Source organism: Bombus fervidus, chromosome 9 (genome assembly GCF_041682495.2).
Source record: "Bombus fervidus isolate BK054 chromosome 9, iyBomFerv1, whole genome shotgun sequence".
NCBI classification, from domain to species: Eukaryota; Metazoa; Arthropoda; class Insecta; order Hymenoptera; family Apidae; genus Bombus; species Bombus fervidus.
In genome coordinates this window covers 13239275-13255785 of record NC_091525.1, presented here as the reverse complement: position 1 = coordinate 13255785, position 16511 = coordinate 13239275, and the positions used below count along the sequence as shown (strand labels likewise).

The 16511-nt window shown below is 29.3% G+C and overlaps 3 protein-coding genes across 3 annotated transcripts; 1 reads left to right on the top strand and 2 right to left on the bottom strand.

Moving 5' to 3' along the window:
• Positions 1 to 324: 324 nt before the first annotated feature.
• On the bottom strand, positions 325 to 1935 carry LOC139991021 (V-type proton ATPase subunit S1). The gene is made up of 3 exons (XM_072010786.1): positions 1572 to 1935; positions 1128 to 1484; positions 325 to 1039 (listed from the first exon to the last, which is right to left on the bottom strand). Exons 1-3 carry the CDS (start codon positions 1836 to 1838, stop codon positions 473 to 475), a joined length of 1191 nt encoding a protein of 396 aa, XP_071866887.1. The 5' UTR covers positions 1839 to 1935; the 3' UTR covers positions 325 to 472.
• Positions 1936 to 2111: 176 nt separating this feature from the next.
• LOC139991113 (tektin-3) lies at positions 2112 to 4280 on the top strand. The gene is made up of 9 exons (XM_072010925.1): positions 2112 to 2159; positions 2221 to 2375; positions 2485 to 2736; positions 2815 to 3047; positions 3124 to 3233; positions 3291 to 3439; positions 3495 to 3717; positions 3778 to 3932; positions 4016 to 4280. Exons 1-9 carry the CDS (start codon positions 2112 to 2114, stop codon positions 4224 to 4226), a joined length of 1536 nt encoding a protein of 511 aa, XP_071867026.1. The 3' UTR covers positions 4227 to 4280.
• Positions 4272 to 15471, bottom strand: Mino (glycerol-3-phosphate acyltransferase mino). The gene is made up of 13 exons (XM_072010759.1): positions 15065 to 15471; positions 9436 to 9554; positions 9152 to 9330; positions 7935 to 8084; positions 7452 to 7846; positions 6944 to 7367; positions 6697 to 6865; positions 6442 to 6626; positions 6186 to 6372; positions 5891 to 6114; positions 5690 to 5800; positions 5426 to 5618; positions 4272 to 5328 (listed from the first exon to the last, which is right to left on the bottom strand). The coding sequence occupies exons 1-13, from the start codon at positions 15124 to 15126 to the stop codon at positions 5117 to 5119; spliced, it is 2610 nt and encodes an 869-aa protein (XP_071866860.1). The 5' UTR covers positions 15127 to 15471; the 3' UTR covers positions 4272 to 5116.
• Positions 15472 to 16511: the final 1040 nt, after the last annotated feature.

The following is a 16511-nucleotide window of genomic DNA, read 5'->3' as shown; positions in this document are numbered from 1 at the left end:
ATTTTTTTTATAAACCTTATGCATGTTTCAATCAACTATCAATATATCACAACATTGTTCTATTGTTGAAAGATACATATTTAAAGTACTTACTTATTTATTCACTAGTACATGGTATTGTGTTCTTTGATAATTATAAAACAAAATTTTCTTAGACATTATATATTGCAAATACTACAGAAAGAAATACTATAATACACAAAAAATATATAAATACTGAAAGTAGTATGATATTAGGTAAATGGAATGATTAAATTCACTATTATCTAATAGCAAAATGTTATTGTATCAATGTTATAATTGTTAAATGAAAAATTGATAGCATTAACAGCATTAATAGATTTTAATGTACATACATTCTACATGTACAAATTACCAACATAACGCTGAAAATCTTTTTGACAATTGATTAGATTACGAGATACTATGGTATGTATGTACATAATATCTTTAATAATTTAACATTATTATATTATTCCTGAGCTGAAATAGTAATTGTTTTTCCTTTGGGATCATCAAATCTATCCATTGTACGAATATCCATAATCATAGTAAGAGCCCAAATCATAATTAAAGCTAATATTGCGGTAACAAATATTCCTGTCCAAATTGGAATTGTAGTAAAACCGACACAGTCATATGCATCATTAAATGCAAATATTTTTGTGCCATTAGTCTTTTTGTCCGGTCGTGGATCAAGTTGCACTTGTAAACCTGTTATATTTAAGGCTGTATCGCCATTCTTGAATGTAATAATTTGTGAACAATGATAAGAGAAATTAAATGGAAAAACAATATCTGTATCTGTTGTTAAAATTTGTGGATTACCAGTAGAATTTGCATTAATATAGTGTGAGTAATTAATTTTTTTGAGTGTATAATATCCTGCAGTTCTAACTTTAAATATAAAAACAAGTTCATTTTTGATGATAGTACCAGATCCTGTAAATGTCATAGTTAAATTATATGTTTTTGGATCCGACTCTTCAGTAATTGTAGGCTTAAGTGGAAGATTTATTACAGCTTTGTCTTTATCAGGCTATCAAATAAAAGAATTATTATTCACAAAAATTAGATTAATTATGGTCATAAAGATCATTAGGTAAAATACTAATAATTAAAATTACCTGCAATGATAATGATCGATTAGCATATAATAACACTCTTTCTCCTGAAATGACAAAAGATGTAGTGGTATTGTCTGCATCAATGTCCCTTTTTACTCGTTCAGAACGCCTATAACTACAGGCTTTCCCTGTGAGCATAGCTATCAAATTAGGGCTAGAATCCTTTATTGTCTTGTATGTATCTGGGATAACATCCAAATTACTAATTGGCACAATCAGTAATTGTCCATCAGATACAGAATCCACATAATCATTATAAGTTTGGTTGTATAAGGGTAAGTCTTCAACAGTATTCACTGCTTTCTCAACAGCAGGAAAATAACGTAAAGAATCACCATTAATAACTTCCTGAAGATGCTAAAAGATTGTACAAATTATATTAATATTTAAGTCAACAAGAAAATGAGTTCAACTATATAACATTACAAAGTATATTACAATAACCTGTTTGTATTTCACTAAATCTTCAATACACAGATTATCTTTTATATAAAGAAGAACTGGAGGTGAATTTTCTAATTTTTTACGCAGATAAAGACCAAATTCCTCGCTGGTAGTCTTTAAAAAGGGGTTCACTGCACTTGTTAAATCAGAATTAACTGACTCACCCCATAGCAATACAGGTACTGCATTATCAGCGCGTGAAGGTAAAATTTGAAATGCAACGTTTAAGATAAAAACGAAACAGAAAACATTACAAAATTGTGTCATGATAGTTTTAGTCAAACACAACTGGGCGAGTCAGATAAGTACTGATTGACTGCGATCGAGCAGAATGTAAAGTAACAGAGCACCTGACTAGGCTAGAATCATATGACAGACGTCACGTGATAACTTTGTTTCCGGTTTTCAAATAAACCTTCATTCCAAGTTAAACCATTTCATTTTAGGAAATTATTCATCAAGCTAAGTGAAATGTAAAAAATTATTTCGTAGAGATAAAATTTTTGTTAGTATTAGTTCCTTTTAATATAAATTTGAACAATGGAGAGTACCAAAATTGAAGGACAACAAGGAACTATTATGTACTCGGTTTGTACTCATGTGAATTTAAATAACAAATTATGCTACTAATTTACTATTTTAATATTAGCAACTTCAACCATGGACTACGGTGGGTGTTCTACCATGTATGGAACAAGTTATTGGTCCACCAATTCCGGTTAGAGTTGGAGAATTTTATAAAACTCCAAAACCACATCCATGGCGTCCTACTTTAGGATATGAAATCATAGAAGCATCTCCGCTGTAATATTCTTATTAAATTCCATTCAATCTCGAAAATTCACTTTAAATCGCTTGTATCTTATTGTTAGTTTATCTTGAAAAATTATTTGTCCCTTTGTGATTATTTCAGACCCGCACAACCTATGACAAATTTACTTGCTAATACCTGTTATATGCCAAAAGGAATGGCTACGGAACCGTTACGATTTCCTAATCTGGTAACTGGTTTCGATAGAAATCCTGCACACGCCGCACGAGCTGCACTTTTTACAAGATATGGCCCATACGAATGGGTGGAGAATCAGCTAAAACTTTATAATGAATCTGATAGCAACAGAAATTTCTCTGAAAATTTAAGAGCGGATACTGTTCGAATGATGCGGTAAAATGATTATAATATCTTGTTATATATATATTTTTTGTTACAATACATTAGAAACAATAATTAATCTAATTTTAGAGAGGCCGATGAGAAAGTACAGAACGGCCAAACTGAAAGCGGTCGTAAATTGGGAGAAAGAATTACGGATACTACTTTTTGGAGAAATGAAGTGGTTTCAGAACTGGAAAGATTAATAATAGAAAATACAAAAATGCAAGAGTGCCGTCGAAACCTACAAACAACGATACAAAGTTTAGAGGGTCAACTGCACATAGCGCAGGAATGTTTATATTATCGTGAAGCTAGGACAGGTTTATAATATTTATCTCCATAAATTAATAAATCTCACCAATGTTCATAAAATATCTTATATCCTTTAAAACACAGGTTCTGATTTGGTACATGACCAAGCTGAGCACGCTCTTTTAAAAGAGGTCGAGGTAGTCAGAAATTGTCAAAATAAGTTAGAACACTTTACGGACAAATGTATTAATCAGGTAAGTACAAAATCATAATTTCATACTAATCATTGCAATCTCTTGCTTTATATTCAGCTTACAAACAGTAGAGCAGTACAAAATCAGTTAGAAATTGATACAAAAAATAAAGAAACTGCACTTGGAATTGATATTACTTGTCACCAAATGAACAATTTTAGTCGTGGATTAAAATATTACGGTGGTATTGAAAAATATGACCCAAGGTAAGTTCATATTAAACTGTGATTTACGATCATAATTTATGTCGTATATCTTAAGTGTTACAGAAGCCGAATCATGGGCTGAAGCTTCCAATAATATAGTAAAAAAATCACAAAAAGAACGGGAGAAATCTAATCAATTACGAAGCGATATAGAAGTCGCGATAGATGCAGTTGGTCATGAGATGTGGGAAGCATGGGGAAATACAAATAATGCATTAGCTAGGAGAGCTGCAGAAATGCTTGAAGCAAAAGAAAAATTACAAATACATTTACATAAAGTAATTAAAACTATCGTGATCTTTAAACTTATTTTGTATAATTGATGTATGTAACTGCAGATCCAACAAGAAATTTTTGCAATTGAAAAAAATCTACAATTAATGCAAAAAGCCATCACAGATAAAAGTTCTGCTCTTAAAGTCGCACACACTCGATTAGAAAGCAGAATACATCGACCAGCTGCAGAATTATGTAAAGATCATGCTCAACTTAGGTATAGTCAAGAAGTTTATATAAAATTTAATGATAGTAATCGTAAACATTTTTAAATTTTCAAACAAATTTCCACTTACGCAGGATGATTGAGGAAGTAGAAACAATAAATACAATGATACATGATATGAATTTAAAATTACAAAGATTTGAAGCACAACATCAACAACTTTTACGCACTAGGTCTAATTTAGAAAGTGATCTAAAATCCAAAGTTGATTCATTATTTATTGATAGGGAAAAGTGTATGGGCATGCGAAGAAGTTATCCGATTGCGTCAGTTATAAAGTTTTGAATCATATATGCAACACGTTTCTAACTGTAAATATATAAAAAACGATGTGATTTATTTGTTCTGTTTATTGTTTTTTATAATATCATACATAAAAAAAACCTTATTTTATCGTTCGACTGTTTTGTAAAAGTATAATAAAAATAACTTTTTACTCTTTTAAGTATATCTCTGCTTTTAACATTAACAAAAAAGTTATTAGCACTGAATTTAATAGTACGTAAGATTACTTTATTAACAAAATAAATCTAATATATTTAATATATTGTAATATCACATTACTCATTCTGCTATTGAATTCTTACATATAGTTAATAACCCAAATCTAAACTTTCTCTGTTTCTGCTATAAATTTTAGAACTATTTACGCAGAGCAATAAATATTTAACCTACATTTTTTAATGTATAAAGGGATTAACACGTTTGCTGTTAGTATCATATATGTATGTGTTAATTTAGATATAATCTTAACATGTGGGATAAATATTAAGTTGTCCAAAAAGTTTCTTTCGTTTTATAAGGAAATAATAGACGTACAATGTTTTTTGTTTTATGTTAATTTATTGAATTATGCACGAACATAATAGAAATATAACGAAATGGATCATACCTAATTCAATAAAATAATATAAAACAGAAATTATCTCAGAATTATTACTCATCTATTATCACCTTATGAAACTAAAGAAACTTATCGGACAACCTAATAGATATATTATACTTAGCATGCTTGGATGAAAAAAATCGCAATTATTGATCAGTGATGGATGTTTTGTTCTAATGCACTATAGAAACAAACGTGTTAAGTGATACTTCTTATTTGTAAACCACTATTTACAAAGTTTTTCATAGCAAGTTATTCGTTGATATAAAAAAGTAGTACATTATAGAAATTAATTCAAAATCATCTTTCTTTTTTCATTTATATTTTTAGTCCATCTGAAAGCTGCTATTGTATCATAGATTTTCATTACAGCTGAGTATGTATCATATTCATCTTTCAGGTAGAAAATTTTAACATTCTCTTGTGGATAACATTCTAAGATATTCCATTTTTCAAATAATTTGAGGGCATTCTTTATTGAATCAATAGATATACATTCACCTATATCAAAATAAAATTAATGACACATTACTTTATAATACAATATATGTACATATATGTATATATTATAAAAATATAATTATTTGCCATTACTTACTGTATTTTATTATGCCATTATCTATATTCGTCTTTATGTCATTTAAAATTTGTTGAATTAAATCTTTCTCGCTTAGCGATTGACCTACTAATCCTTTAAGAGACCAAATAGTAAAAGTATAAACATCTACTAAAGGTTGCAACATTGTGCGAAGATATTCCATATGTTTTGCATGTTCCGATATTAAGTTTAACTAGAAGAAACAATTAAATTATATCACAATCGCGTTATTAGAAAATATATCTAAATTAAAGAATAACTTACTTTGTACCGAATACTTTTAGAGCTATTCTTATTATGATATTCTTCATCTGAACTATCATCAAAATTTTTTGCGAATCTTTTACTCCATAGTTCTTCTTCTAAATAAGATTCCTATCAAATAATTTATATGAGTAACCTATTAGTAATATTGATTAACAGTAATAAACCTATTAGAATAACTTTATGTTAAGTATACACTACCTCTTGTAAAATAATAATCTCTTTATGTGAGAGATTTATTACAGTGTCTATAATGACGCGTTCTAATTCCTGACATGGCTTGCAGAAAATAAATTCGTATTTAAAAATATCACAAAGTTTAAGTGATTTTTCTACCAAAATATCTTGAGACACTATAATATTGTTTTGAGCAATAGCTATAGGATCATTAATTTGTGACTGTAATTCAGCATACAAAGCTGTTACTGCAAATATAGTAAACAAATTATTAAATTGAATAAATTAATATAATTTACGAAACGATATGTTCTCTTACCCACTATGCTATCCACAGCAAAATATGTTACCACTGTATTACTATAATAAGATAGTTCGATTACATTTGGTAGAAACGACATAGGACGGATTACGGTAACGAAATTTGATTGAGTTAGCTGACTATCACCTGTATCTATAATTTCTTGATTTTGTAGTTTTACTAAATCTGGACCTAAGATGTCTAACTAAAAGAATGAGTCAATATATATTCTTTTATCATAATAAAATATTTATAACATAATTATCTTACTAACAGCATGATTTACGATATCAATAGTTTCTCCACAAAATGCAATGTTTCTAGTATAACATTCTAACTGGTATTTTATAAAATCAAATGCTTCAACTAATTCATCCAAGGTACAACCATCTCGAAATATATATAGAAGGATGAATGCAACAACGTTAGTCGACATTATTGGCATTGCATGACTACAATCTAAAAAATATTGTACATTAACATTGAACAAAGAAACAAATTAATGCTTTTAGAGGTGTTTTATCCTTACTATATACAACATGCCGCGCAAGACTGTCAACTAGTTGACGGTATTCTTCTGCAACTACATCTGTACCATATAACGATGAGCTAGATACTGTAGACTTTAAAGGCTTTTCAATGGGAGGTGTTTTTACTCCATTCAATTTTGATTGATTTTGGAAAGACTTTAACATTTCCTTTTCAGAAAGCAATAAAATTATGAAATTTAGTGATAAATGTCATCCATGACATTAAAAAGAATTTAAATAACTTACCTTAAGTGAAAAGGGTTGACAAATATCAACTTTCATAACTCCATAATTTGTTAATAAAGTAGAAAACATGGCTTTCATTGTAGATATAAATGTTTCTTTCTTCTTTGGTTGACCTAGATGCTCTTGAACAAAATTCCCATCAATAAGACGTTCATAATTTAGTACGACAGGTACTATCATTGCATCTTCAATAATTCCCTCCATGTATGCATCAAGAATGACACTCAAAATGCCACCTTTTGGCATGCATGGTTTACCAGTTCTAGTACGTGTACCTTCTAAAAAGAATTCTATAATATGACCCTCTTTTAATTTTTGCAGTATGTATGTCTGAAGAATGGCACGATAAAGAATATCTTTGCGGCCTATGACAGGATCAATTCGACGTTTTATAAAGAATGCGCCCAAACCTTGCAAAAGCTTCCTGTTTGACACATAAAATTTCGATAATAATAACATGGTATCGTAATAAGATTTAATAGTCTATATATATATATTTATAACATACCCAAAAAATGGTATTTTTAGATTATCCCCGGCTGCAATTAATGGACATTTAATACCATACATTACATGAAGGAAGGTAATTATAGAATAATCCATATGACTACGATGTAAAGGAAGTAATATCACAGGAAGACCAGTCTCATTTGCTTTCTTTAACATTTCTATTTGAGATGGTAATATTATAATAGACTGCATAAAACATGGTAACAGTACATAAGTAATCCATGATGTAATTCTAATGAAAAGATTGTTTGGTTTGCTTTCCATTTGTATTAGTATGGTCTTGGCTCTCTCTTTTGCTTTTTCCAGGGCAACGGTTTCACTACAACCCTCATCCTTAATTATTTCAGAAGCAACCAATTTTGTTGCTTCTTTTAAATTGTCACTCTCTAGGATCTATAAAAGAGAAAAGTTATGTACAAAATCGACAAAGAATTAGATTTTTACTTCAATAAATGTAATTATTTTAAGATTTATATCTTACCGAATCCCTTGAATAATCGTGTTCTTTAAAAGAACAAACGCGTACCGCACGAGGTAATATTCTATGGAATAGCGATTGATGTGACTCCATTAATAGGACATTTGTACCAAAAGGCGCATATTGCTTACTAACAGTATTTACTAATGAATTCTGTAAGAAATATAATTAAATGAAAAAAATATATTTAGTAAAAGCTTATACTCTAATTATTTATCGATATGCTTTAATTGTATGTATTTTATATATTACATTTCCTCAATATTCATGTTGCCACCACAATAATAGTTGCTTAATTAATAATTTAATAAACATTACTTTTAATTATTACGCATTTGTGAAATTTATTTAACAGTAATAATCATTCATATATTAGCGATTACATTTGAACTTCGTTGATGTTTAGTACATAGATATCAAAATAATAAAATGATTAATTTAACTGTGAGGAAGATCAATTTTTATCATCATATGAGGCCTTCATATGTCTCATCATATGAGATACATATGTGGCCTTCATTAATAACTACCATTATTCGATAAATGTATATCGCAATTCACTTTATATGACTTCTAATTATATTATTTATACTATCTAATTATATTAAAGAGAAACCAGTACCGCTACATGCAATATTTTCATATTTATATTAAACGGTATACAAAAATCATTTGCTATGTGCAACAATATGCAATAACTAAATTACGCATCGAAACTTTTGCATAGTGGATAATATATCAATATCAATAAAATTGTTATATAACTATATTAGTTATGTAAGTAATTAGTTTTATAGCTTCACGTCTGTTTGCACAATATTTAATATTTAAAATATACTATCAGAAGATTTCATTTTATTGAAGATCACATAAAGATATAGATATTTTTTGTAGCCACAGATAATGCTCTTCTTTTAGTATTATCAAATTCAGGGTGAAATATATTGATTATCAAAAATATTACGAATTTTCTGAACAACACTACATATAAATCAAGCTACCACTGAAAAATACTTATTACAAATAGTTCTAGATAATCTAAAATCTATACTAAATAAAAGAATGGTTACGCGATCATCTTATGACAAAGTTATGGCACATTAAAGATACACCAGACATAAGCGGTACGTTGAATATTTTTGTTAAAGAACGAACAATAAAATAATTTTATTTTTCATTTACATCGACGTTAAAGAATATGTAATATATGCAGAACCTACTCTAGATGATGGAGTGCAACTGTTGCAGCAATAATGTAGAAATAAAGAGCTCTCTGCAACAGTAGGGATTAATGGTTCAGACTCTTTGATTTGAAATAAAGAAGATTCCCGAACTTTTCTTGCTTGTTCCTTGTCTTGTAACTTTTTTTTATACATTTGTTGACCAGTTCGCCGAAGTTCTAAACCATGTGAATATTCGATTAAAATTCTTTCTTAATCAGTTTTCTGCCTTTGATAAAAACGTATATATTTTACATCGTTTATGCACTGAACGAAAGTCTTACCCTTTATTGAAAACCGAGCTGTACTCGATTCTGGGTTTCGCTTTATCTCCGTTCTGCGGTTCCATTTTGCATACACTTCTTGCAAACGTGTTGAAACTATATCGATCATACTGGAAGCCCTGTTATTACAGATACTATTTAAAAATATTATTTTTATGAAGTGCAAAGAAATTTTCTTCCATAGAATTTATTACATTTTACTGCATGGTAATTAAAGGTTGCAGTATAATTTTTCGTAGAATCTATATTAAAGCAAGTGAATTCTATGGAAAATAGTATAACGTAGAACGTAGCTCGAAGCTTTGGAAAAGGGATTGATCAAACATCAGTCAACATTATGGTTTCAATAAAAATAATTCAATGTAAACTTGTGTAAATATTACTGAATGAAATCATAATAGAAATGTAATTCATAATGTTGGTATATCACGAACATAATTTCATGGTTGTTGGTTTTTAATGCAATCATGCACTATTTACGCTCCATCTCCGACGATTTTAACGGATCGATGCAGTCGAGTGAAATTGCAACTAACGGATGAGATTTCCTTTTTTTACAAACGTATCGCTTTAAGTTCAGTACCAGTTCATTCATACATGATTCAGAGACAGATAAATAAAAATATATTAATAATAAAAGAATTTCTCAGCTTGTCACAAAACAGATAATTACAATAATAATTACATTAACATTAATTAATAATAATAAATAAAGTTTCTCAATAATGCGTAAAAAATAAAAAAAACGAAACCGAAGACCAAAGCAGCTAAGTGAAGTTAAGAAATTACAACCGTTTATTCATCTTTCAGCTTATTATAATTCAACTTATGCCATTTTATCATTTAGCTTATTAATGAATTATTCATTAATAATTTTTATTTATTCATAATTTTTGGTATAATGGTTTTATTTCTTTAAATGCATTTCCAAGAAGTAAAACATACATTCGTATGTATATGAACATACATTCTTTAGAAAAAATGTTTTAAACTTTAATTTGTACAGTAGTTGGAAGTAAAACAAACTGATGATAAAATCAGTCCAGTTAAAAATTATAAATATGAAATTATATATATGAATATGAAGATAGAAATTAGAAATATGTGACTTAATCCATTACGAACCAACGTTGGGTTAGCGTAAAATTTCACTTGCAACTTTCTTTTTACATTGTCGAATTATGTTTATTAAAATCGTAACTATAAAAAGGAATTCCAAGGATTCGCTTAATATTTTCTTCGTCATTATTTCTTTCATTTGGATTCTACAATTTTATGAAATGTAAAAAAGTGAAAGTATTTATAAAATTATGATAAACTATTGAGCGATCTTTAATTAAATGGATTAAGAAATTTTGATACAGATAAGGGAACAGCATCACAATGCTGATGTCACATCGGTTATCGCCTCCTGATATAACAATTTACGATCTTTTACCATTTCATCATCAAGAATTTACATTCAATCGGAAAAAATTCAAGGACCCTCTTCATGACTACATATAAAGGGTGGGTCATCTAAATTGTATCACCTACATGCTTGGCTTATTTTTTGCAATAGGAAAAATTTTCTCAAGACAAAATTTCATTTCATCTCGAGACGCACGTGTAAGGATAATTTTTTTTCATGGTTATTTGTTATACGAGATTTCAGAGCCATTAGTGTATTTTTATTTATATTCGTTTTCGATATCCTTGTAGAACGCGAAAAAAAACAAATTCAACGACTTTAACAATCGGATTATTCAGATCATTTAATCTTGAAATATTTGTGTTTGAAAAGAATCAAAGATTTACAGGGCTCCCGGGCACTAATATTGACATATTGATATCTAAAAATAAGCATTGGCTGAAAATAGATACGATAGCAGAAAATACTCAATATATGCTAATCATAATATATGATAACATGCTAAATATGTGATAATCATCAATAGATGCACAAAATGATGGCTCTTTGGTTCTATACATAGTTGGAATCTTTGAACCTCGGCTAACGGATGCAGGTTCATTTTAACCCAACGGTATTCGTTGCTCTGCTTTTTGTTTTAATCAATTCTTCATGCACATTTTCTATTTCCTGCGATTTTATGAATGTACATGCAGCTACAATTCTCTGCTTGATATTCTCCGGCGTTGTTGTTTTGTTATGATACACTGTATATTTTAGTTTATCCCATTGATAAAAATTTAACGGAAAGAGGTCAAACAGCCAACAGTCCCACAATCTTCTGTTTAATCGCTGTCCTTATACATATCCAATAATATGCTGAATAGTCATCATGTTGATACCACATAGATAAATGGCAACATTCGACCAAGATTGCAGTATATCATATATTTTCTAATACATTATCCATCCACCTCAGCATTCCTTATACAAAAGTATTAACTTAATTACATCGATAATTTATTAGTCTAGCAGATACTTTAATTCTAACATGTCTGTAATGTCGTACGAAAGGCAAGGAAAGATGCGAAGAGATACCCTTATCTTTACGTTTTAACGTATAAAAGACAAAGACAACATTCTTCATACGACAAATTAAAACCAAAATATCTATCAGACTAATGGTTTTTCGACATAAATAGATTAATACCTTTTTATAGAGAATTCCAAGATGTATGGCTAATGTATTACAAAATATATGATTCCATTTAACAAAATAAAGTCGACCTTAAAATCCCTGCACTACTCTAATCTGTAAGAACTAATTTCAACCAGAAGATGTCATCTTTCGAATTAAGCAACTTTTGTTAAAACACTTTTTTAATAACCAATCCCTTATGAGAAATTCCACTGTTCTTACTTAAGCCCTGTATACATGTTCTTACAAGTCCAGAACAATTTTCAAAAAAGGAAAAAAATTGCTATACTCGTTTCTGTTCTGAAAGTATGAATAAATATCTAACAAATGGCAACGCTATACAGTCTGACCGATGAACATGAAAAAACGGGCACGTAAAAGCGTAACAATAAGTCGAAAATGTAGAATAAAATTCTTTCATAAGAAGCTTTGTTTCCGAGGAAAAATGATTTGGAAATTTATCATACGCAAATTGACACATTCTATTCTACATTTTCGACTTATTTTCACACGTGGAACGAGCTGCTGTCGATTATTTAGTCCTGTCCAGTCCGGAATATGCCATGTTCAAGAATACTTGATAAATCTCCAAACTTAATTTTCTCGAAAACTAAGCTGAAAATGAAAAAATTTTATTTTATACTTTTTTCTTATTTTTACACAAGGAATCACGTGTGCTCGTTTTTACATGTTATTCGGTTTGACTCTGTAAGCGCAATAAGTATCCGTACAGTTATCGCTTCATAGGATAAAATATACATCGTAGATGTTTTAAAAAATAATCTGCACTAAAGCGCAGGAAAAATAACTTTGAACAACAATTTCATCATGATGTAAGATAACGATCCAAAGCATAATGTTACTACTACGCGAGCGTATGAATCTTATATAATGTTCGGAAACATTTAAAAGCAGCTTCACAGTCTCCAAATACAAATACTATAGAAAATGTACAAGACCATCTGACAGAACAGATTCGGAATCATCATATTTCATCAAGAAATGATTTAGAGGGAATTCTTTTAGAAAAATGGAAAAATATTTCAAGTAAACAACGTACAATTTGATAAATTCAATTACACAACGGTTTCAAACTATAATAAAATCGAAAGAAAGCTCCATTAGGTATTAATATAATTAAACCTAGTAATTTCCTCTCCAAGATATTGGTTGTCTTATTAGTTTTTCCTATTAAACCATGACTATACGAATACTTATTACACATATATTTTTAGATATCCATCATTTCATCGCATCCTCTAGGTATTTGTTAATATTTTCCCAAAGGATATAGATATCCCATTTTTTTTTTTTTTTTTATGAAAATTATTTTGTGGATTTGTAAGAAAAAGTACATACTTCTTATTTGTTTAAATTTTGTTATTAAACGATCTATAATATTTCTGTTTAAATTAATTATTGTACGAACACTTTTTAAACTGACTGTATTTACAATTTTCATAGTTATACGTATCGCCTGAGATAATATAACTTTGTCCTGAGAAGATTTTTTATACAGCAACAGATAAGGCAGATGTTCAAGTCCATTTAGCTGGTCTACTCTATATAAAAATCGTCTTGAATAAAACAAATCTAAAGTAACAAAGCCAAATAAATCATAACGTGCAACGTAACGCGAAACTTATTGTCCAGAAGGTTGAATATTATAAGCTTACGAAACAATCAAATCTATACCACTCGAGAAAAGAGATACTTGCCATATGATCTAAATTGCACCTATAGCCATACATGGACGTATCGTATGTCGGTTATATAAATAAATATTGAACGTTATGTTTCACGTTTAATATAAGCAATTTTATTATTTTGAATATTACGAGCACTGTTACAAGAATAGTGCATAGGTTTTCAGGATAAATAATTAATTCTATGTTGATAATGGACTATATTATCGAATAGTAATTCAACAATGGCATAGTTTTGGCCACATTTCCCAGGTAATGTCGCACGTCGCTCCGCGAGTCTCGCATTATATTGTAAATATTATACCAATAGATGTACATAAGAAGATCCAGTAATAATAATCCGGTTAGGTTATTTCAATTTCTTTTTACTATAATTGTCAAAGTCCATGATGATAAGATAGAAGGTCCAGAAACACACAGATTAGTAAATGATTAATTCATCAGAATTATAATAAACTACACACGAATGATTATGCGTTTTATCTTTTCTATATTTTTTGATTTGCCTCGTGTAATATGTTAATGAAATTTCAAATAAGCAGTATATATGCGTATTTCGCAACTATGCTTGCAAGTTAAAAATGTTAGCAAAAAAAGATGAGAGATAAATTATACTGAAAGATTTAAGAAATAACTTTCAGAGTTGACTGAATAATAAAATTCAGAATATCTTGACAAAAATACGTATTACGAAATTGTACGGTTTTTATATTATTCATATTGTTTTAATATGATCGCGAAAATTTAAGTAATTAAATTACATATGTTACATATTATCATCGTTATTATATTACATATTTTTATGCATTTATAGAAAATTTGAAAGTGAAGAAATGGATGTAAATAATATACAAAAATATATAAAACACTTAAAGTATAATACTCTTTATGGTGTTCAATAGACATTAAAGTTTTATCTTTTTAATCATATTACTGAGGAATACAAACGCATGATTGATTGAATTATACTGTAACGATAATTTACTTTTGTTACTCTTTCTTCGTAATGAAATTTTGAACAACTTTGCACATCCATCGTGATTCATTATATTATCGTTAATATGCCGAATTCTACAATTTATTCAATGATCATTCTATAATAAAATAATTCTAAAAATATTTCTACAAAGATGCCAATCAAAGTTTCAAGATTAACAATAAAATTAATTAGATGTAGTCGATTTTATTTAGTCGATGGATCTCTTCTTTTTTATATCGTTAAACTTACATACGTATGAATAACTAGGTTTGCAGAAACAAACACGGAAGAAGATAATTTACAGGATGGAACAATTCCATAGCGTGCATGTCAGTAACGAAGAAAATATACGTTACCCAAAGTTGAAGAAATAGAAGAGGACTCCGAAGAAAAGGAAAATTTCAATAAGACCACCCATTTTCCGTGTGGAGGCAGACCGCGTGGCTCTTTTTCTCACCGAACCAAGACTTCAAAACAATGCTAGAATTCTCGTTTTAGATTGTTCCTAAAAGCGTAAATGATCAACTGCTCGTTTTCATGCTTTTAATCACCATTTATCTACTTTATTTGATCACGGATGTTAATGTCGTGTAAACTTTGATCCAACACGTCAATTGCCGTGAGAGGAAATTCACAGATCACTTCATCGAAATCCATAAATTCGATTAATTCGATGATTATTATCTTGGCGTCGTTTGTGCTTGTTGCGCTTTGTCACAATTTGTCGATTAGAATTTTTGTCAAAAAGCTGCACTCTTGCCGCGGCAAACGCCGATTTTCTACTGCAACACGTTAAGTAACCGCGAGCAATATACGACGCTGACGACGGTTCAATGACTCGCTTAGCTAACGATATAGTACGTCGGGATGTTCGGTATGTTATAAGAACAGACATATGGTTTTAAGATGAAATTTAAACATCTAGTATTGCATAAATTTTTAGATAATCCGGAACGTTTATCTTTCTGCAAACAACTTCAAATACATGTTTGAAGGCACAATGGCAATCATTCATTCGATATTCTTTTCTTTTTTCTTTCTTCTTTCGTACTGGAAGATGCAAATTCTATATTGTACTAAAATAATAATTTAATAGTTTTCTTACGAATTTTTCGCTTGCGATCGCGATCCATTGAAATAACAGTAGCTTATAACTGCCTGCTTAAGATTCCTGATGTTCCACAGCTATATTAAGATAATTAAACTGACCGATGAACGAAAGAGAAACGATAATACCTGAAACGAACATCATGCAATGAAATTTTATCATCGATTATGGTCTATAATATCTATTTCCACGAATTTATGAGAATGGCAAAGAATAATACAATGAGTTGCGAAAATATTTGGATATATACAGAAAACTTTTATGAACATGTTATACGTACCATACGAAACATTTTGAAATTTCATTAACGCTGTAGCGAGATATACCTATCGTGATTATATTAGTAAAATTTGAAACAAAGTTGAAATTGTACACAAAAGCTACAAAATATTCTGTACAACTGACCATTCATTACGTCAATATGCTTCAATATTTAAAAATATGGGATATCTCCGACGCTAATTATGCTCTTAGATCGACTATTCGTGCCATTACGTACATATGTATATTAATTGTTTGCTAAATACATACTTATTCGTAACAAATATCTTGTAATTTCTATTTCAATTTTACTTTTACTTTGGTATGATCATGATGATCCGAGATTTGAAAATGTTTTATATAATACATAAAATATACGTAAAAATTTCCGATGACAAGTACCCAAATACTTTTCTGAGCCGCTGCAAATGAAC